Source organism: Manacus vitellinus, unplaced genomic scaffold, assembly GCF_001715985.3.
Source record: "Manacus vitellinus isolate BGI_N305 unplaced genomic scaffold, ASM171598v3 scaffold_16_pilon, whole genome shotgun sequence".
NCBI lineage: Eukaryota > Metazoa > Chordata > Aves > Passeriformes > Pipridae > Manacus > Manacus vitellinus.
This window is the reverse complement of record NW_021939189.1, coordinates 9,983,207-10,005,746: the sequence shown is the minus strand read 5'-3', so window position 1 is coordinate 10,005,746 and position 22,540 is coordinate 9,983,207. Positions and strand designations below refer to the sequence as shown.

The window sequence follows — 22,540 nt, the reverse complement described above, 5'->3', positions numbered from 1 at the left end:
TTTCTCAAGAATGATGTTTCCATTCAAAAAATAATTACATTTTGGTTTCTGATTTGAAAGCATCATAAGTTTATTTGAACTGCATTCTTTTCAGATTATTTTGTGACAGTAGTAGTAGACCACAATATATCAAAATATCAATTTGTTTCATTTCAGCAATTGGAAGAAATATTTTAAGTAGAGAGGCTATTATGAGGTTTATTAAGCAGAAATGGTCTTTAAAGATCTTTTTAAATAAAATGTGATCTATGAGATATGGGGCTTATCATGTTCTGGAAAAAATAAAATTCAAAAATAAACAATGAATTTTTAACACAGCTTCAAGCCTCTCAAACTAAAATATCAGAACTTCATTTTTTCCAGTTTTAAAGGAATTCTAGAAAAAATGTTCCCTGCAGATGGGGAAGGAAAAGTTTTAAAACTAAAGTATTCCATGCAAAATGGAAACTGTGATAATTTTTTTACCTACCTCAGATATAGTGTAGAGACACGTACATTATAATCTTGAAACTCTGTACTTTGTAGCAATTACTACAAGACCTAACTTACCTCCTGTGTTCTGATTCCTTTTGTTCCCTACGAGCTCAGCCAGCTCAGTTCTTCTATCACTCCTGTGAGCTCCATCCTACAATATCCCCAGCACAAACCTCCCAGGAATGCACATATTTTAAAGCTCTGTGAGGGCTGCGTAAGACTCCAGGGTCTGCTTCCTTTCATATCACAAACCACCGAGCGAGTTCTCACACAGGACACGAACTCAAACATGTCCAAATACAACAGCTTGATTTCTGCTATCATGGACATCCAAGTAAAAAACTTTTGCCCCTGGCTCTGAGCTCAGATGACCCTTTAATAAATTCATGCCACTACATTTCTTTACAGGCAACACAGGCTTTTATGCCTGCACCATGGTACACCACACAGGCAGCAGCATTCCCATCTACTTTCAGGTTTCACTTCCATTTAACACAAATGTGTTGGGCTCAGAGGACCTATCTCTAGGCTCCCAATGGCTTCTGTCAGGATTTGTTCCAATAAAATCAGTAGAGATGATGTTATCTGCAGCGGAAGAAGACATTTTCAAAGGAAAAATCATGTTCATTCACTTACGTTTCATGAGTCCCAAAAAAGAAGATGGGGTATTTATTTGCTGGAGGTTTCACAGCTCCTTCAGGGAGTTCATCAATCTGTAAGACAGGAAGCAGTGGAAAAAGGATTATTCCCAAAAGTGATGTCCTTCATCCAAGAATCCCTACCAAGCCATGGAAGTGCTGGCCCAGGTATCCTGCAGCCCTGGGAGGTCCCACTGCGTGCTGGGGTGAGGAAGGGGAGACAGCTGCTGGTTTTTCAGGCAGACAGGTCAGATAAAGTCAGCATATGACTGAAACAGTACAGGGAGACAACAGAAGACCCAGGAGAAGGCACAAAGTTTTAAAGATTTCATGGGCATTATAACACACGAGGGCAATAAAACCAAGTCTGCTTAATTTCAGTGTTAACTTCAGATGCTGCCTCATCAAAGGCACTGAAGCTCAGAGGGTAATCCTGCCTGTCTCACACAGCCACCCCAATAACTTCTGCAACAAATGGAGAACAGATGGTATCTCTGAGACTCTGCAGCTGGAAAACTGGACAATCTCTCAGTGGTTCTTCCCTGTGATGATGGTGGCACAGAGTGTAAAATGCATAATGCATGCCAGGGAGTTGGGCCAGGGACTCTTCTTGCCCTGCAGCATCCTGATAACTGTTTTTGGTCACCGTGCCCCTCTGTACTCTATCTCTTCTCTCACATTTTATCCCTGGCCTCATATTTCTCAAGATACAGCTGCAGAGAAGTGAAGAGAGGGAGGGTGAGGGTGTTCTCCTGAGATATAGTTGGTATTAGGACAAACTCCTCAGGCTGAGCAGTGCCCTGACACCTTCTCCTGATGTCTGAGTGAGAGTGTCGGTTGTGAGGCAGGAGGTGAGGCCCAAGACTTATTCTTGTCCACATCTAATTTTGCAGTCCTCTGAAATAGAAATAAGAGAGTCCAGGTGCCTACCCACATAAACCAGAAACACAACACAGCTTTAAGTAAGATCTAAGAGCCTGCCTCCTCAGAAATGGCACTTCTGAGCATATGTGGGTGTATGAAATTAAGTGTCCCGAGAACTCCCTGGCTAAAAGAGATCCTAATGAATCTAGATATCCATAGGGCAGCACCAGTGAGCAGGTGAATGGTTTGCTGCCTGGTATAAGGCAACTCAGTCTCAAAATAAGCATATCAAATCCTACCAAATGTCACTGCAACTGAGAGCAAAGTACTGACATAACAATGCTACACAAAATCTGCTCCTCAGCAGCGCACAGGGATGGAACCTGCATGTTTTCACTCAAGAGGCCAGGCCCACATGTGCTTTCCTTCTCTTTTGTTGCTGAAGGACCCCAAACACTGATGTCTTGTTGATTAATAAGCAACAGATTGTTTTCAAAGGATGTTCTCTTTCACTGTAAAGCATCTGCTGGCTACGTAGCTCTCAAAGGAGTATGAGCTTTCGCAAGAATTCAAATCCTTTTGGTCTTTCTGCAAGGACACTCCTTGGGGATGGAGAAACGAGAGCCACATGTGGAACTGGACTCCTTTCTGCAAAAGAGATTGATGCCTATCTTTTAGGTCTATGTGGGGCATTCTCTGAAGCCTCATCAAAATCAGAGGATCTAAGAGCACTTCCAAACCATTCCCTGGTCTCTTTCCTGTGGCACAACTCAGGGGTGTGGATGGTGGAGCTCTGGCACACTGGGCAATGTGTCACCATGCACTCACTGCCTGGCACAGTCTGCAGGAGACAGACAGCCTGTGATGGTCAGAGGTGTCACATGCCTTGCAGGCACACCAGTTACCCAACTTCTTCTACCTAGCAAAGTTAATCAATTGATAAATAAAAAGAGAATCTATTATTTAAATGCACATTGAAGGAAGATACCTGTTGGTGGAAGATGAATGCATGCATTCACTTTTAGCTCAGCTGTGTTTAAGAAGGAACTGAAACAATATGACAGGCTTTTTGGTGTCCTCTTCATCATCCGGACTACATGGAGGAAAGACTGTCAAAGATACTATTTTAGAGCTCAACATTTTCTGACATTAGCTAGTTGTCTTTTAAGTAAGTGCCCATAATGCTGCTATTTGCTCACTATTTCATGATTTACATACAGGTATTAGACTATAAGAGTGATAAAAAGACCGCAGGGGAAAAACACCAACATGTCCCACTCTGCAAAACATTTCATGCCTCCTGAAAGATGGAAGTATCTATGTGTCAGACCAAAACAGGCTGTGCTGGCAGTTTACCAAGTAGAGGGGTAACACACCTCTAGTGTCTGGATGCCATAAACATCCTCCTCTTTATTACAACAAGAAGATATCCAGATACCAGATCCCAGAAAAATGTGGACTCCTTTGACTGAGATGAACACTGTCTGCTGGGACTTGAGTGCAAATCTCATTTGGCCACTTGAAACACGGTGCCAGCTCTGGGCTGAATTACAGAGCAGCACAGTCCAGTTACTGCCTCAGCCCTTTCAGAATTTCTCATGAAATAAAGTGAACAGCTGTAAATGATCAGTAAAGGGGAGGAATGAAGACATGCTTAGTAGGGAATGCTGATCAGAAGGCAATGGGGATCTTACATCACACAACGTGCTATGCTCCAGAGCAGTGAGGATCTTCTCCTAAGTGATATCCCAAGTGGAGTTAAGCCTCCTGTCTTATTCCCAGCACTTAATACTAAGGAGCAGCACCAAATCAACAAAGGACAGCACATACATCTGTCACGTAGCTCACCTTCTCGGTATATTTCTTTATTCATCCAAGTATCCCCTCTGACTACGTCTCATCACAGGAAACCATAAAAAAGCTTTTCATAGCTTTTGAGAGTTGGCATACACATACAAATACATGCAGTATAAATCTGCACTAAACAGCTCAAAGATAAACTGTTACTGCTCCCACTCTAACATTTCATTTTCCAGCTGAGGTCAAGATTTTTCCTGCCTTCACTGATGCTGTTGTGAGCTGCCCAGCTCTCAAGCTTAAGTCGCTAGTACTGTGACAAGGTTGGAAATGGAGTAATAGTGTTATCTTAGGACCATTTAGCTCTGTGGCAAAAACTCCAGGGACTTTAGTGAAGGATGAGACCCTCTCTGCCATTAGGAAAGATCTCTTTCCTTTTTACCTGTTTCAGGCAAATCCCTGCATTAGAGACTGAGAGGAGAGCTTTGTACAGTCCACCCATTCCCAGAGAAGCCACCTTAGCCCTCTGTGAATGTGAAGTCCCTAAGTGCTTGTTTAGCTGCAGAACAACCCCAGCACTCCAAGATGATTGCTGCTGCTTTGTTGTAGCAGAAAGCAAGCAGTACAAGCAACCATACTGCAGCCTCTTGGTGCTGCACTCAGTCACAATTTATTCCCATTCTACAAGATGTTTTGGTTAAATATGCTGCAGATTTGGATCCAATATTTTCCCCCATATCAGCAAGATCAAAGACAGACAGAGAGAAGGAGGAGGGAGAGAGAAAGAGAGCGAGCGCATGAGCACAAGAGCAAGGAAAGCATCGCTGCTTCAAACCAGGAACAAAAGAGAGAAGTGCACCCATACTAGGACACAGTGTTGCAGTCACAGAAACCTCACTAATGACTAAAGCATCTGTCTATCAGAGATCAGACTGCGACTGCATTTTGCTCCTGGAAGGAAACAAACAGATTCTAAAGTACCCGTTATAACCTGCAATCAAACAGGAGCTCCCTCCCCTCCTGAACCAGAGCAGACAGTGGGCTGGAGCTGCCACAGAAATCAGCGAGAGCAGCGCATGGCGTGCAAATCTGATACGTGCATCAGCCACACCACGGGTAGCCGCTTCAATTATGGCTAAAATTAAAGCAGGTGGTTTCAGATTTCGAGTTTTATCCCCTTAGCTCCCGTTGCTGTCATCTGCTTAATGAATAACAATTGCTTTCTTTTTGCACAACCTCAGCAGAGCTGCACTGCCCAGCATTTGTTTGCCAACCAAGCAGCAGCGTTAAAGATGTAACTGTGTTTTTTTTTGTTTTTTTTTTGTTTTTTTTTTGTTTTTTTTTCAGTAAACAAATGCCAGGCTTCTAGGGTCAAGAACACAGAACAGAAAATTCACTGGACCTCTCAAGTCAGAGCAGGGCTTTATCAAATGGTGTTGCTAGGGTCTACCAGCATGCAAGCAAGAAATCCTTCAGGATCCTTACATCACAGCTTACAGGCTAGGATGTATATGCAGCCCGAATATTTTGCTCTCGGTGGTGCTGAGTAATTGCTGACTTCTCAGGGAGTATTTCCCGCTGGCTGTCACGGGCTGGGTTTGGCAGCACTCACATTGCACCGCTCCCTTCTCGGTTGCCATGAGGTTAAGGACCCTGGGGAGAGAGGCGCTGGCTGGGTGGGCTGGACTGGCGCTGCAGAGCCATAGCCCAGCGAGAAGGACAGCAGTGACTCCCAGAAGCACAAATCATCCCCGTGCCTGCCTGTGGGATAACGTGGCATATTCCTGACAGGCGGAGGAGCTCCCTGGGAGGGCTGGTGCAGAAACAGAGGAAGCTGCACCCCCTCCCGGGTTTTCTGCTCTGCAGAGCTCTACATTCCCTGCAAAATGGGAAACATGTCTCTCTGAGACACGGAGAAACCGGCAGGGCTTTGTCTCTGCTGTTCTGGGCACAGCAGCTTTCTGGGGAGGCTGATGTTACTGCAGCAGTGGAGGAAGGGGCAGCTCTGCCCACCAAGCCAGAAGGGCATTCCAGATGTGTCTCCTTCCACTTGAAGGGGCAGCAGGTGTCATGTTGAATGGCATCACAAAATCTCTGTGCTGTGGATAAGCTGCTGTTCAGGAGCAGGAATGCCAGGCTGTAAGGGTGGCTTTCAGACCAGACTCTGTTCTGTTACGTTCCAACAGAATTTTACACTGAAATAAAAAGGGTATTATGCAGAAATACCGATCAGGTCCCCATGTACAGAAAAGAAAAACTTTACATCAGCATGCAGAGATGCTTATGTGGGCACAGAAACCGCAAGAACAAGTCCTTTTATTTTGCAAAAAGAGGGAATTAAAGCTGCAGAGCAGTAATCACTGATGGTTTTGACATACTGTAAATGCCTTTGATTGGCAAAAGCACACAGAGGCATTGCCGAGATCAGTATCTCCCACTGAAATCCCTGGAGTCACTGCACAGCAGTTGAGCAAAGGCCTATAGTATTTTTGCTGGAAAGAGGTTCAAGTTGCTTATTATTGCCCAACACATGCAAGCAGCTTGATCTTTTGCAGTTAGCTTATTAGCAGAACTCTAGATGGATAAAAGCAATACTCTTCAAAATCCATTATTAAAATAGGATATTTTGCTTTTCTGCAACGTTTTTATTCCAATGGATTTAATACGCTTTTTAATAGCTAATGCTACTGGAAGTCAGCAGTATGGCAGTATTTTCTCTAAACCATTATTTAAAAAACTGTTCTGCAAAATGTAAAATATTAATTTTTTTCCCCCAAGAGGATCCCAAAATGTAAAAAAAAAAAAAATAAAAAAATTCCAACCTGCTTCAAGCTAAAAACTGTGACTCAAATTCTGTAGCACTTAAATTGAAGAGCAATCCAACTAAAGCTGATTGGAGACTGCTGACTTTTTCTCATTTATCAGGGCTGATATTTGAAGCAGAGCACAACTCCCCAATGTACATCACATACCTGAACTCCTAGTGTGGAATGCTGGCATATGCACTTTTTCACCCATTAAAAAAGATAACCCTGTGAACAGTGAGACTAGAAGCAGAATCCAACTTAATAAGGTGGAATTGCACAGCTACAAAAGTAAAAATTAAAAAAGTCTCTGGGCATGGAAGAGTGCCACCAGCAAAAACAAAAAGCAAAACAAGATTAAAAACAGCAGAGCATGCTTCTGAGCACTGCTGAAAATGGCTGAAGGGTATCCTACAAACAGCCAGAAATGACAATATAAAGACATCAATCCTCCTTTTTTTTTTTTTTTTTCCTCTGTGCATGCTCAGGACCTCAACGAGATAGAAGACAATGAAGGGTTAGTTGGAGTCCAAACAATGCTGGCAGCAGTGTCTCACTAGCAAAGATCAGCAGTCTTGCAGCTGAGTTCAGCCCCTTTACATCCCTAATTAGCAGCATATTTTTAAGACAGAAAGTTGAAATACACTTTCAGCAGAGCTGCTTTAATCTCCCATATGAAAATGGGGCCAAAGCTTAGTTCTGCGTGACTGGTATCTATATGCATGACTTTGTAGATAACTGATCTATTCACGTGATTCAAGTCCTCTGTGCACTTTTGGGGCTGGTGGACAGAAGACTGTCAGAGGAGGAGACTCAGGGAACACAAAGACTAGTCCTATCTCTGCCACTGGCCTCTGGGATGACCTTGCCCTCATCACTGCATCCCTTCAGTCTCATTCTTATGAACGGGGACTATGGGACTGTTCTCCCTATAAAGCACTTGAGGTCCACTGCTAAAAGGAGAGGTATTACTAGCAACACATATTTCAAGCTCTGTTTCAAGTTGCATTTCAGGTTACCAAACTGTAATCCTCCCAGGGAGCACACCCCAAAGTCAGACTGCTGCAAAAAATGCTCCATGTTCTCCAAACGAAGTGTTTCCCTGCCACTGTGAGTGAAGCAATGGTGCTACCACTGGGATTCTTTTTTTCCTGGTCTGTTCCCTAAGGAAAGAAAAGGATGTGATCACACTATTCTCAGTCTGACTTTTACCTGCAATAACTCAGGGACACATCAGACAATTTTGCCAAACCAGAGAAAAGGAGAAAGGCCAAAGAGATATTAAGTTTCCCCATGTTTTGTGATAAATAGGCTGTCCAACAGAAGATGGGCAGACTAGTCCATATGCTGAGAGACAGCTTGCAGTGCAGGCTCAACCAAAACATCAGACTGTAGGAAATCCACATAAAGGCAAGCCAGAGAAAAATAAACTTCTTAAGTTTCATGGCTCGCAGAATTACTTTTTATTTGTGTATAGGTGGGGAGATGTTGTTTATTTTAAACAAATATTGCCAGTTCTGAGGCATTTAGCATTTACTTTTCTTCCCTTTAAGCACAGTGAAGCTTGATTCTCCTTTGTCTGAATTATTTCTCAGATATCAAAATACTGTTTGCAATATTTGTCCACTCAAGCAAACCAGAGTGAGCTCACTAACACCAAATGAAAGCAGTTTCTGATGACAAAATTTGGTTATCCTTTAGCATCTTAGCACAAATATTTTTGTCTTGAAATATACAAGTGTGCAAGAAATGCACATAAAAATGTGTTTGGAAGATATACAGCAAATAAAAATTAATTAACCATTAAAGACATCAATAAATGAGAAATTTTAGGGACTGGACATTCACAAACGTGTTTCTGTCCTGTCACTCTCTTCTTATAAGCCAAAGGGACATGAAAAGTCATATCATCTTCCTCCCCAAAGTGCTGAGATAAACCCTGCCACCTTCTGCATCTCATCTGCTAGAAGAAGTGGATGGATATGGCATAAGAACTCTTTAGATTGCAGAATATTTTTTGGCCTTCCAATATTTACACTAGAATTTTACTATTTCATTGATTTTGTTTGTTTTTAAGAATGTTATATTCATGAGGCGGGATTTTTTGGCCAGTTAACTTGATCAAAACCTTTTCAATCAGATGCAGCTGGCCTAGAGTGTTGACGTTTGGTCAACTACACACAGGCAAATTTATACTTGAGGTTCATTTGTTCCACATATCGAACGCTCCATGTTCCACTGTCCAAGCTTTTATTAAAAGAAGTGTTGCTAGTCCTTGTACTCATATTGGCACACTTAAAGCCAAAAGGTAAGCAAATTTCTGGAAGATTGCAGTCTCTTAGACTTGGCTGGCTTAATTTACCATTTCTTTTCCAATGTAATTTACTTCCCCAAAAAGTCAGTTAAAAAAAATAGGATCGACACAATATTTCCAGGCTGAAGAATGCACAGCCTCCCTGTGCAGTATTTGGTCCAGTTTCCCACAAAATACACAAAACCCTGTTGACACTACAGCTTGTGGCTAAAATTGTTTTGGGTAAGGAAACATGATCGACGGAGATGGCAGGTTCCAGAACACACCCTCCAGTTTGGACAGGGTGGACACACACATGCACAAAGAAGGGAACAGTGTTCACAAGTGCTTCACCTGCTGCAGCCCACGGGCTCCTGCTAGGGAGGATTCAAGCTGGAGACTCTGGAGGTTCCACTATTATCTGGGCCTTTGGGTACAGAAAACCTTCCTGCTTGTCTCCTCTGTGACCTGTTCTCTCACTGTCAGCTGCAGCTGAGGGATATATCAGGGGACTGAAACACTCTTGGCCACTGAACAAGTGCCTGCATATGAAAAATGCTTACTGTTACCTGGGAAAAATACACAACATTTTTGTCCCCTGAAAACATATTTTTAGTGTCCTGCAACCCTCTGAGTTTGGGTGCAGCAGAAGAGATAAGAGTACAAGTGTCCTACCAGTCCTCTAGAGGGAATGGAGACACAGCCAAGCATGTATTTCTCTTCATTATGTTGCTCTCTGTGGACCCACAGAATATAAAGACTTGTGGTCTTAATATGTTCACACCAGAACATCTATTTGCAGGATTTAAGCAACTACTTCAAACATAAACTTCTGTCTCACAGGATCATGAACTAATTTACCCTATTACCTACCCACCTGTGTGCAGGCTCAGGCATCTGCACCAGCTGAGCTGTGTACACAGCACAGCAGCCACACAAACAGGTTCTTCTGCAGGCACCAACTCTGGTGGAGGTGACACTCCAGCCTGATGCTGGGGACTGCAGAAGCACAGGCAGGCCCAGAGCACCAAATCACAGCTCAAGTGAAGGTGGTGGACTGGGACTCTTGAGCAGGGCAGAGGCCTCAGTCTGTGCTTTGGGGCTATGGGATAAGTCTAATCATGGAGCATCACCCACACACAGGCCAATTATTTTGTTGTGATGCAAATAACACGTCCAACAACACCACGGTTTCAATCTGGGGGGAACAAGAAGCAATGAAATCTAATTGCAAAGGCAATGAAATGGAGTGATTTGCAATCATTTTGCAAAGGCAGGCTTTCCTGTTTCCTCTGCTGACAAACCACGAACTTGTACCTGCAGAAAGGCTCAGTGTCTTATGGGCATGAAAAACCTAACAACTGTCTGTAAATAATTGCTTCCATTGCTCCACACCCTTAGCTACAGCACAAACCATCAATTAAACACAAAGACTTTTGCTAAGATGAAACTTTTACCTGTGTCAACTGGGCTGCTAAAACTGTGCAATGAAAAGAGATTCACGGAGTCACAGTGGTCTCTGTGCAGCACTTGGACCCAACTCCGATATTTTTACTGGGTTTCCTTTCAACCTCTGCTCAGATTTCCAGGAGCTGTCATTACAGTGTCAAATACCTTCTTTGCAAAGTCCCTCAGTCTATGTTAAACTCTTAGGAATTTTAATCTGTCTGCCTAAAGAGACTCAGGAACAAGTTTTTCCAAGCCAAGTCATACCCCTCCCCACCTGCCTGTTTTTCTGCTTCCAAAAGCTCAGAATGAGAGTTTTCATTTAGTTTTGACCCAAAATGTAATGTTCCTGAAATTTACTTAGATAGTCCCTAAAAGATTAACAAACTTATTTATTAAAATGAACATTTTCCTAAAAAAAAATATAAATCTCAAGCAGGGATGAAAGTCTTTATGTTAAAAGATACAAAGCACTCCATTATGTACATGCAGAACTATGAACTTAAACCCTAATTACTAAACCATGTTAGGAAAAAAATAACTCAAATGAAAACATGAAAGACAATAAGATGTATTTTTAGAGATGTAAGTGGCATTAATGTCAGAGACAAGATGAATACATCAATATGGTAGTGACCAGATTTGCTAGGGTGGCAGCCCATTATTATAAAGAATGTATTTTACATCAAAACCTCTAAATATGAGTTTCAGGCATGTGAGTACTCTCTTTTAATCATGGGCTTGAAGTTGCCTGCGTGTTTGTATACTTGTAGAATGAAAAGTTACTTTTTAACATCCTTCCCATCCAGTATGTTAAGTTGAAGAGATATATGGTGTATATGTAACTGGTTTTTATTACTCTCAAATAACCTCTCAGAATATTGAGTTGCCACGATCACAAATGACCTACAAAATCTAGTAACTGAGCTGCAGTTACGTTACAGATGTTACAAAGTTTACTCCAGAATCTTCTTTCTTCCTCTGATTTTCTCTAACTTCCCTTCTCTATACAAGACCAAAGACTTCTGGCCATCACTGTTTCTCATTTCTACACCAGACCTGAAGAGACAACCAAAAGATTAATTTTAAGGATACAGACTGTCAAGGAACAAATTACACATGTGGAACTGTACTAGCTATTTTCCCACATACATTAATATTAAATCTTTAAAACACTTCACCTATGAATCAGGAATGGCCTCCATACTGAGCATGTTTTAAAAGGTTACCATTTTGTTTTAAAAAGCAACCCATATTGTGCAAATCAATGGGAAAAGACAATTAGAAATAAAAGAGGACTTGGTTAGTGATACACATATCTGGAGCTAGAAAGAACATTAGGGAACACTGCACATATACATTTATCTTGGTATCCAGACTGAGTGTTTATTTACACCTCACAAACCCAACCAAAAGCCTTTCAGTCAGTATTCAAAATTTTAATTCTGTCACTTGCCTTTACTTTTTAATGCATTGGTGATGACACATGATGTGTCCAATCCATGCTCCACAACCAAAGAGTTTTAGCTCACACTGCTTTTACCTGTCAAGATCCTCAATTCAGCCTCACATGTGGCACTCACAATGTCATCCTTTTCAATAAATCTGCCTTGGCACCCACCCTGACACCCCTCTCATTATACCAGGTTGCTGCATTGCTGACATTTGACAAACAAGTAAACTAACACCATCATCCAGCAGCAAATGTTTCAGAAAAAGTATAAGCTTCTCAGTAAAAAATTGTTCTTTTTGCTCCCACATCTGCTAAAGAAGCTGGCATTTCTTCTGAACATATTGCCACTAAAATCTTTATTATTATGGGCTTCTAGAAAGTTAACAGCTAGAGGCTTGATCATGCAAGCACAGCTGGGCATACAGTTTGGCAGCATAAACAAAGCCATTGTCTTTGTATGATCAGATCCCAGCCAGCACAATAACATGGCAATTATATACACAGGTGAATCCATTCATTTGTAAGGCAGGAGATGGCATAAAGCATCTTCTAAAAGATAAGGAGAAAACATTCACAGCATTTTAATGCTGAAAAGCCCCGTCTGACAAACATATCTTCTCTAATCTGTTTTCATCTTTTAACAAGGAGTTCTTGTCATTTTACCAGAAGTACCAATTCAAAAATTCTGTTCACAAAACTGACCCACTACCTTAAAAACAATAAAAAGCTCCCAAGCAGAGTCTCTCAAATAAATGCAAATAAAACAAAATATTAACAGATAGAACAAGCTTATTACTGGTGATATATCTTTGCATAAATTAAAATTCTAACCTCAAGGCTTAATAACTTTATTAACTCAATACTACCTTCTTCTACAAGCTGTGATAGAAATACTGACTGTGACAAAGAAAAATAAAATTTTCACAAGAGCAAGATTTTGAAAAAGAACTCCTGATAAAAAGCAGCAAAAGGGGTACCTGAAAATGTGCACATATGCAAGTCACCTGATGCAGACACCATATGAAAAGAATTATCTTTTGAGTTTGCTGCACCACTAGTGTCTTTCAAAAGCCCTGATATTTGGAGAGGCACTGCAGTAAGGAATGTCATCTTTTATTTTTTTCTTTTCTAAGATGAATGTCTGCCTTCTCCCTTAGGCTCTGGTCCTACTTTATGTTTCTACAGGCACGGCAGCACACATGTAAGCAGTTTTATTGAAATCAAGGAATCTTTATGCAGTTGAACTCATCCATTGCCTTTGGGACATGGTCTTTAGAGAGCAAACTAATGGGATAGGTATCATCTTCCTTCTGCTATTCCTTAACAACCAGGACAGAAAGCCTCCAGCCATGCAGAGGATCTGTGCAGGGTTACTCCTAGAACACATGAAATGCCCAAGCCTGTGCCTCCTGGGGGATCATGAAACACAGCATAATGCTGCATTGCTAAGAACACAGGAACCTCAGTTCTGCAAACACTTCCATATGTGATTAATCCTGAATGAACACTACTTAATTGGATTCCAGATAATAGTGTCTGAAGAAATCCTTACAGAAATATAAATTTACACTGGCTCAGATGGAAACTGTGACATCTGGGCTGAAAACCAACTAGCAACTAATTAGTTTAAGAAAAAGATGATAAAAAAATGCCAGTGCAGTAGGACACAATGCCTAGCATGAGATGCCTTGCTTAGGTGTATTCCCCGCTAGGATCTGCCTCCCTTAACACCTTTTCCCATGTTCTGGAAGAGGCATTTGGGACAGCAAGATGGGAACCTTTGCAGATATTCAGGCAAAGACAGTCTTTTATGCTTGTAGGTGTGTATGCAGAAACAGGCAGTCACTTCTCTACACCCAGTGATTGTAAACCCAATGACAACTGACTCACAGTCCTGGGTCTGTGAGAAATACGAGCTGCAAGTAAACTGACAGTCTGTAAAAGGAAAAGGCTAACACATCTGGGAAAAAGGATTGGCAATGTAAGAGAGAGAAAGCTGGAAGAGGCAATAGTACGGGAAGCCAGCAGTGGACCACAAAGATACATTTGAACAACCAACGTGCTGCAAAGGTCAAGGCAATCTGCAGCAATCCCCACATACAAACACAGGTCCTGCCAGGGAGCAGGCAGAGAACCCCACATGGTACAGCTGCATCCAGGAGGGTGACCCAGGCTCTGTGCAGGACATGGCCATACAGGTTGGGGAACATGTTGTAGGAAGCTAAAGAAAAATACAGATATTTAGGGCAATGCACACACCAAAAGTAATCAGTGGGACTGGCGGGACTGATTTACATACAGGGTTGAGTAACAAATTCTATCCCAAGGAATGAAGGCAGGCCATGCATGGACAGCTTCAGTTTTGCAGTGGGGTGCAAAACACACCCTTCCATGTCTGCTGGCTCTGGAGCCCCCCCATAGCCCCATCATGCTTGGGTGGTCTCTGTACAAAGAGCAGGAAAGAGAAAAGCCAAACTCAAGAGAGGGAAGGATACAAACCTCCTTTCAACACAACTGCTTTCTGGCATCACCTGACATTGCTTTGTCAGGACAGCCAACCCATGGCCCATGATAATCCAAACTCTCCTCCATCAGTGCCTCCCTCCCTTGTTCCCACCCCACAGCTGCTGCAAGGGAAGATACTGATAGTGCCATAGAAAAAGTGACCCATAAGTGCCCTACATCTAACTTTTCCCAAAGGATAAGTGGTGGAGAAGCTGGAGGAACTGCCTCCTAGTTACCAAACAATAGGTTAGAGACTAGGGTTAACAGCCAGGAATAGAGACCTGGATTCTTGTTTCCTTCATGTGTTTTCTTCAAGGGAGTAACAGCAGCTACAGAATTGTTCTTTGCAATGATAGCATTTGCTCCTCTAGCTGTACTTTTCTACTTCTCCCACCTGGATTGCATCTCCAGACTGATGCTACACATCTCTGTAAGGTCACTCCCTATGTTATTATTAAGTTTCAATATGTACTTATATTTAGTACATTTAGTAATCCAGTCTGATACGGGATTGATTCCCAGAAATGGTTTGTATTATTGTGCAATTGTGTCTTGAGCTCTCCCAGACTTAAAAGTTGCTTCTACTCGTTGCCTCAGTGTGGTTTTATTCTCTGTGCTGTAAGTGGCTTTACAGGTAGGTGCCTTCCAAGCCCAAGGAGAACAAAGTTACTGACTTTAAAGGCTGACACACTGTTTCCTAGTGGACATCAGTGATACCACAGTGATATTTGTAAGGTCCCTACAGTCTGGAATTTTTTCCTTCCTCCCTGGCCCTATTTACTCTCCTGAAGGTAGGATGTTTTGTTAACTGATGGTCTTAAAGAAATTCTTTGGTGTATGATATCCCTTGCCTTGTTTCCCCCCCTTTGTTACATTATGTCTTCTATTCAAGCAGCCAAACCAGAGCTGGCAAACAGCCTCTCTCTAGGTTTTTCACATGTTGCTGCAAGGCAAAATAAACAGTTGTTTCCAGTTTGCATTGTGGGGGCTACAGATGTATGCTAATTAACCTTTCAGTCTGCTAATGGAAAGCTGAGAGATTTAAATGTACTTTTCTAAGGCAGAGACCAAAGTCTATGTACACCTGTCCTTTTTATTGTTGGGCTCTGTGATGCCAGGAGCACAGTACAACCTCATCTCCTCCCTTTATGTTGACTCTGAAGGCATTTTCAGATTTCAGCAGGGCTTTACAAAAGGCCAGGAGGCAGAGACAACATCCTTCTGAAATTCAAGGACATTATGTGTCTTTTTGGAGCAGCAATGATGCCAAGGATAATATTTGGGTTGACCTGAAACCATTTGAAGGATGGGGAACTTCAGAGCGTGGCAACAGGAACTACATCATAACATGGGAACTTCACTGTTTTGTTAAGATGCTGCAGTATTTACTCAAATTTCTTACCTTCCTTTTGTTTTCTAGAGCAAAAAATTAATATAAACAAACAAACAAAACCAACCCCCAAGGCCAGGTCTTATATACCCTTCAGGCAAAAGTATTATCAAGCCTGTCATATCAAAGAGTCTGAGTAGAAGAGAGGAAAACTGGAAATGAATCTGCAGTTTATATCCAGTTTTTGTATCAGGTTTAGAACTGGCTGCTACACAAATGAATGAAACAATCTCAGATGTGCAAAGCCAGTACTGCAGAGACCTTCCCAAGAGGAGGAAACAAGGATCTGTTTCCTTCTTTAAGTTTTAGAAGCTTTACCTCATGATACTCTCGTTTGCCAAATACTTCTTGGAATCTTTCAAATAACTGTTCATTCTTGTTGCTCCTGTTGTGCTTCAGCCGAAATACTGGGCCTTTCTCTGGTGATGCTGCCCCTGTTGGAGTCCAGAGTCAACTGATGTCCTACCATGGCAATGTGCTACTCCTGTTTGAAGCATCTCATCTTTCCCATGGCAGTGTGTGTGCCTGTGCACAGAACAGGGATGTGTACACACACACACGTACCTATCAGAGATACAGATGACACAGGGGCAGACTTGTACCAAGGTATCTTAAGAAACAGGAAAGTACTGGTGTTCAGCTAATTCCTAACACCTTTAAAAAGCTGGCTCCAGGACCTCTTCCTGCCTGCTCCACACAAACTACTTTCCAGTGTTTGTTGCTATATTTATCACTCAAATTACAGTATTACCTAGAGGCCTCAGGTAGGCTCGTTCTCCCTTCTGTCTCTCAAGTACGCAGTGGAAAGGTCTCTACTGCTCAGACAGCACCATTTCAAACAGTTAAAATGTCCAACCTCTCCACATTGTCATCACTTCTCCAGCATCATCAGGAAATCCTTTCATCTATCCTCAAATGACAATTATATATACTTACTGTCAGCAACCACTTGTTTATAAGATTTTTATTACCCTAAATGCAGGAGGAGTTGTTAATGCATTATTATGATGGGAAAAATCAGGAAACGAAGAGTCAAGACTGAAAACTCAGTCCTCATTTTCCTATCTACAAAAAATTCATTCCAGTTGGGGGTCCTAAAAGTATTCTTTACACAATAATAAAAAGAAGAGATCTGTCAACTAATGAAGGGGAAACTAATATTTCCCCTATCTTTTTGTAGCAGGAATATACAGAGTGACTTGACAGGCTACAGACTTCACTGAAAGGGGTGCCCTTCCTCCAGCCAAAACATGTATCCAATGATTTCCATGAGATCAGCTGATGAAAATTATTCAGTGGTTTCAAAATAACAAGGAAATTTTTTTTCAAAAGTCTGTACAGTAAGGGTATGAAAAACTTCAGCTGCTTATTGCCTCAAAACTTGTGAGACAACTGTCTTCATTCTGGGTTAGCTTCATTTGGACTTAAAATCGTGGCACTGCAGGAGAAAATGCATTCATCTATTGTCATTTACACAAAAAGATTGGACTTGCACATTTGGGGCTAATTATTTAAACTTAATTAAAGAGGGAAAAAAACAACAGAGAGATTTAAAGAACTCAATTTTAAAGATGTTTTCCCATATACCCCTGCCGTGCTAACAACAAACATAGAACATCTTGGCCCCAAAATGATTCATTTGCCAAACAAGAGCAACTGGAAAGGTCTTACCATAAGCTATGGTTCAACTTTACATATAAAAATTATGACATTTTATGCTACAATCCTCAGATGAAATCTTTTTTTAATTCACACTTAAGACTGAATGCAGGGGGACAGAGAAGGACCATCAGCTGCTGAAGTTCCCTACTTTCCGAACACTGGGAGAATTCATGCTTCACTCCTGCTATTTTTGTTTTAGGAAATGAAGGAATTAGTACTCAATGAGCTGATGAAATCATTGAAAAGGCACTCATACTTACTCTAGAATATGACCAGGTATCTGCAAATAACAGTTTAAATGCTGTCTAGGCAACATGTGTCAACCTGGTGCAGAAGGTTTAGAAAGCAAAAATAATTCTATAAAGGACTCACTGCCTTCAATGTGCTCTTTTCTGATGCACCACAGCAGAAGCCATGGGAGTGCTCCCTGAAGAAGCCACGACCTCACCATCAGTTCCCAGGATAAGACAGACCTTTGCAGTAATCAGCAAATCATGTCTCATCTCAGAAAGGAACAAACAGAGACTGCCACGAAAAATTGCTTGCAGATCTCTGAGGACTGATGTATGAGTGAGGTACATAATTAAAAAGGGAGAGAGACTGAAGAAGTCCTGAGTTGGTAAAGCAGAAGTCACAGGAGACTCATATTTAGTAACACGGCAAAAGTGAGGTCATAAACCGGAGCAACCGAACGGGAAAAAGGAGAAAAGCACATGGTGAAGGACTGGACAGGTCCCAAATGGCCAAAGAGAAAAGCTCAAAAGACTGCAGACTGAGTTTTGGCAGAAAAACACAGAGAGAAATCTGTTGTCTATTCCTGATGGACCCTTTGAAGTTTTCTGGATCTAATATGATTTTTGTCTGTCATTCTTTGCCAAAAAAGATAAACCCTGCCAGGGAAAGACCCACCTTACCATATCCTTATACTAATACAAAAACAAATGGTCTGTTTTAAATATCAAACACTTAAAATGCCAAATCTTTCTCTACGATGTGTTTGAGATTTTGATATTTTCAAGCTGCCATACTTGCAATTATAACAGACCAAAGCTGTACCTGGTTACATACCTTGTACTTTACCAAATTATGTCCAAAGATAGGCCTTGGTCCTACACCTACAGCTTCACCACAATCAACCCACTAGCTCCAGCCATACTTCACTGAACAGGATGAGCCAACCTTTAAACCCTTCCCTGGAATTATTTTAGTTCATACTTTCAAGTGCCTTACTTTCATGCCTTGTAGATGGAGGACATAGTCAACAATACTGAAAATAGGCACTCAGCTAAAAACTATCATGTAATCATTACATTTATGATGCTCAGCCCACCACAGACACTAGTTCCCATTAAAATGACAGCTTTTACTATGTATTACTCTAAGCAATATACTGAGAATTTCACATCCATTTGCAACTCTAATACATTGAAGTGCCCCAAATACCGTTCTGCCATTGCTATTGGCAGATGCTTTTTAGTAGTGACATTCATATGAGGATTGTTAGCTAACTAGCAAATCTGGAACTCAAGTATGTGTTAATTCAGAGTAGCAAGAAAAGAGTGGGACAAGACAAACAGGAGTCCAGAAAATAGAAAATTAGCCCTCAAAGACAGTAAATGCACCTTCACTTTAAATGCACCAACACTTTAAAGGCTATGTTGTCCTCCCAACACAGAATGTTCTAAACAGCTTTAAACATCCATATGTTTGACACTAAAATATGTTGTTTTACCTGCTTGGATCTCTTGTATTGTCCTAAACCAACTTTACCATCCCTCCACAAACTACTTGTGTTTATCCAAATGCAGTTCTTGTCTCCCCAGCTGTACAATCCTAGATTTCTGTATAATAATGGTGTTGGCCACTTATTTGGGCATGTTCTTATTTTATTGAGGTCATTACAGACTTTTTCTCTGCTCTCTACAGTTGCATTAGCAGCTTCCTTCCTATTTTTAAATCAGCAGCTAATTTCAGCAACTAAGTGCCTATTGTTTCTTCAGGGTCACTCATAAAACAAACACCATTATTGATCTTTCTGAATCTACCACTAGTTTTTCCCTTTTATCTCATCTGAGTGACTATTCAAGGGGCAATTTCTCAATAAACCAGGACATCTATCCTAGATAAACTAGGGTATCTGAAGAGAGATATTTTTCTGTCTATGTGTGCTAATACAGCTCCTATCACAGCAGTAGCCAAGCAACTCATAAACATTTTGTCTCCACTCTACAACACCTTTTTAAAGGGAAAAGTGTTGTTAACTGTCTTTTATAAACAAGGAAGTAAGACACGGGGATTTAGTGCTTCAAAGGCAAAGACCACTGCAAAATGTACAATGAACTGAATTCTTATTTTCTACATTTTAACCACGATGGCATCTTCCCTCTATTTTTGTAGGCACTCTGGATACACAGTTGCTTATTTGCTGGACTACAGCAACCGATGACCTGGCCAGTTAGCATTTATTCTGCATTTTTGATGAGCATCTGAAGACAACAGACATCACAGACTAAGAGAAAAATCATGTTAAACTGAACTGTTGCCTTTATTTCACCTACCGTTATTATTAAACTTCAATACAATTCTTGAGGCCTAAACCCTAAACCTATTTGCTGTCCTCCAGTCATGCCAAAGGAAATTTTGGCTTTGCACAGGAAAATGTGATACCAAAATGCAAAGCAGCCCTTAAACGTAAGTGACATGTTTCAGACATCAAGTATCTGCCATTACCGCTTTGGCCAAGCGTGGCAAATTTGGTCCCTTTAAAATTAATTCAAGACCAATCCACAAAGAAACTTTAAATGCAGTTTGACTGCTATAACACACCATCAGTTATCAGAAAAAAATTTCCAATGGTCCCCTGGCATATCATCACTATCCAGGCACTTTCTGCCCGATTTCTCTCTCTTTACTCACAGGGATAGAAGTTGGGCTTGCTGATCTTGCTCTTGCTGAACACTAGATCAACATACCTCTAAAGAGGGGGGGTGGGAAGCTAACGGTGTAGCACTAGAGACTGCTGCCTGTGCTGGATTTGCCTGCTGTGCTGGGCCACCTGGAGCTGGATGAGCCCATGAGTGAGAGCCCACCTAGTGAGAGACAGGAGTCACTGAGCTGGGCCCAGCTCTGCACTGCTGCTGCTGGAGCTTCTGGGATCCTTCTCTGTATGACACTACCCATGCACACAAAAATATACTGTGGGTTCTGTGCCAGGTCAGTTATGTCTGTGTGCTTCATTACAGGGCAGGCAGAGCACTTCTGTCCTGCTGTAACACTTCTCAGGTTTATTAAACACAGTTTAAGAAGTTTGTCCCCAGACAGGAAATTCATGCCAAAGGTCTCAGGGATGCCAAACACCATTTGGTAGGGGCAATAACACTGCCATTTAAATGTATTGTTACTCTTATTATTAAGCTACTATATTAGCATGAAATATGTAAGTTTTTATGAGAATACAAAGATCAAACACGCTAATTGCATAATGAATAAAGAAGTAGCTAGAAACCACTCAAGGATCCGGAAACAAGTGAATCCCCTGGATAAAAGGCATTCACTTAATCAGGGTATCTGAGTTGCATTCTCAACTCAAATATTTATTTTCTCCTTACTTGTATGCAATAACGTTTTTTGAGAAACAAAATACAGACTGATGCCCTCAGTAGGTTTTTTCTTCGCTTAAGAAAGCATGCATCAGGTAAACCTTGGCAACCAAGATGAAGAAAAGTCTTAGTAAAGATATCATGATGGTATTAGGTCAGGCAGACATCAGCCTGATCTACCATGAAGTTGTATGCAAACCCATCACAAGTTACAGGAGCACGTTCTGTGCCTCTTGACGCTCTGGTGAACTAACACCCAGTACCAATCATCCCCTGGCCTGACAGCTCTCTTCCTACCCAGTGGTAGACTCTGGGCTCTCTACAGTTTCTGCCTCTACTTGCTAAGTCATGTTAAAACTAGAGACTGCTTTGTCTTCACTTGAACTTTACATCCTGTTAGTCTGCACAAAGAAATGAGCAATGTGAACAGCACACCTGTTTTTTCCAAGTGAAGATGCACTTTGTTGGATATTATTGCCATTCAGATATCTATTTAGCAACCCAGTCAAAGGCTATGACCAGCTGCACAGCATATAATGATTTTTTGAAAGGAAAGAAAATGCCACTAAAACAAAAGGCCCCGTTCTGCTTCTGAGTAAACAAATGGGAGTTTTACAAAGGCTCAAAAAGGAAAGGGATTAACATGCTTCAACGTGGTAATGGTCTCAACTGTTCACATTAAAATTTTCACAGTAAATTAAACCATGACAGAGGTAGGAAAGAAGTCAATTTTCAGTGGCTCATGCTGTTCTGCTGACATAAATTGCCATTTTTTAGGTAGTATATCCACCAACTGGTATAATGATAGAATTATAAAACCACAACCCGTTGTTGATTATGTTCGGCCTTTTGCATGCTAATTTTAGTCTGCTCTGCCAAAATAATTGAAAGTACCACCTTATTTACAGGCTTCTAGATATTTAGCATCCTCTCACTATTCTTTTTTCACCAACCTTCGCTTAAGCCTGCGGTGTTGGCCTTCCCTCCCTGTATAGTGTCTGCTGTTCAGCACCACTTCTGCCTCCTCAATTCTGCTCAGGACACCTTTCCAGCACTCACACCCATCCTTTTCCAGGGCTCTCTTGTCAAGGATAATGTTAAATGTCAGTCCATCTTTACCCTGCTCCCCTGCATACAACACTTGACTATCTTCTTTACAGTCTATAAAGACCAGCAACTTTCCTTGACTAGAGAATGATGGCATGAAGCACTACCCAGTCATCCCAGTAAGACTGAAGAACACAAGTAAATACAGACTCACTGGTTGATGCCTGCCAAGAGTTCCCACAACACGTGTTACTCAGTGAGTTTATACAACAGTGACCAAAAGGGAGGGAAGGGACCGGCAGTGTAAGTGTGCCACGGTAACAGATCCTCTGGAGAAAGCTCTGCCCTGCGTTATTGTAGCAGCACCAGAAGTGGCTGTTTAAACACAATCCAGCCCTTATCTGACCGCCAAATGCCCACGATGCCTTTGCACCTCAGTTGTATCATGGCAGCGTAAAACAAAAAATGACAAAGGCCTATGAAAGAAAGTCAACCCACTAAAGGACAAGGTGCGGCGGGAGGCCCGACACCCAAAAAGCGCGGGTGCGGAGGGGTGGCAAGTGGGCTG

The 22,540-nt window shown here is 41.6% G+C and overlaps 1 protein-coding gene across 1 annotated transcript in view; it reads right to left on the bottom strand.

Annotated features, from left to right (window-relative positions):
- HDGFL3 (HDGF like 3) overlaps positions 1 to 22,540 on the bottom strand; it is a 62,885-nt gene that overhangs the window by 14,941 nt on the left and 25,404 nt on the right. Inside the window, exon 3 of the mRNA XM_018069491.2 lies at positions 1,111 to 1,187. Within this exon, the coding sequence (XP_017924980.1) occupies positions 1,111 to 1,187 (77 nt within the window). The remainder of the gene's footprint in view (positions 1 to 1,110; positions 1,188 to 22,540) is intronic.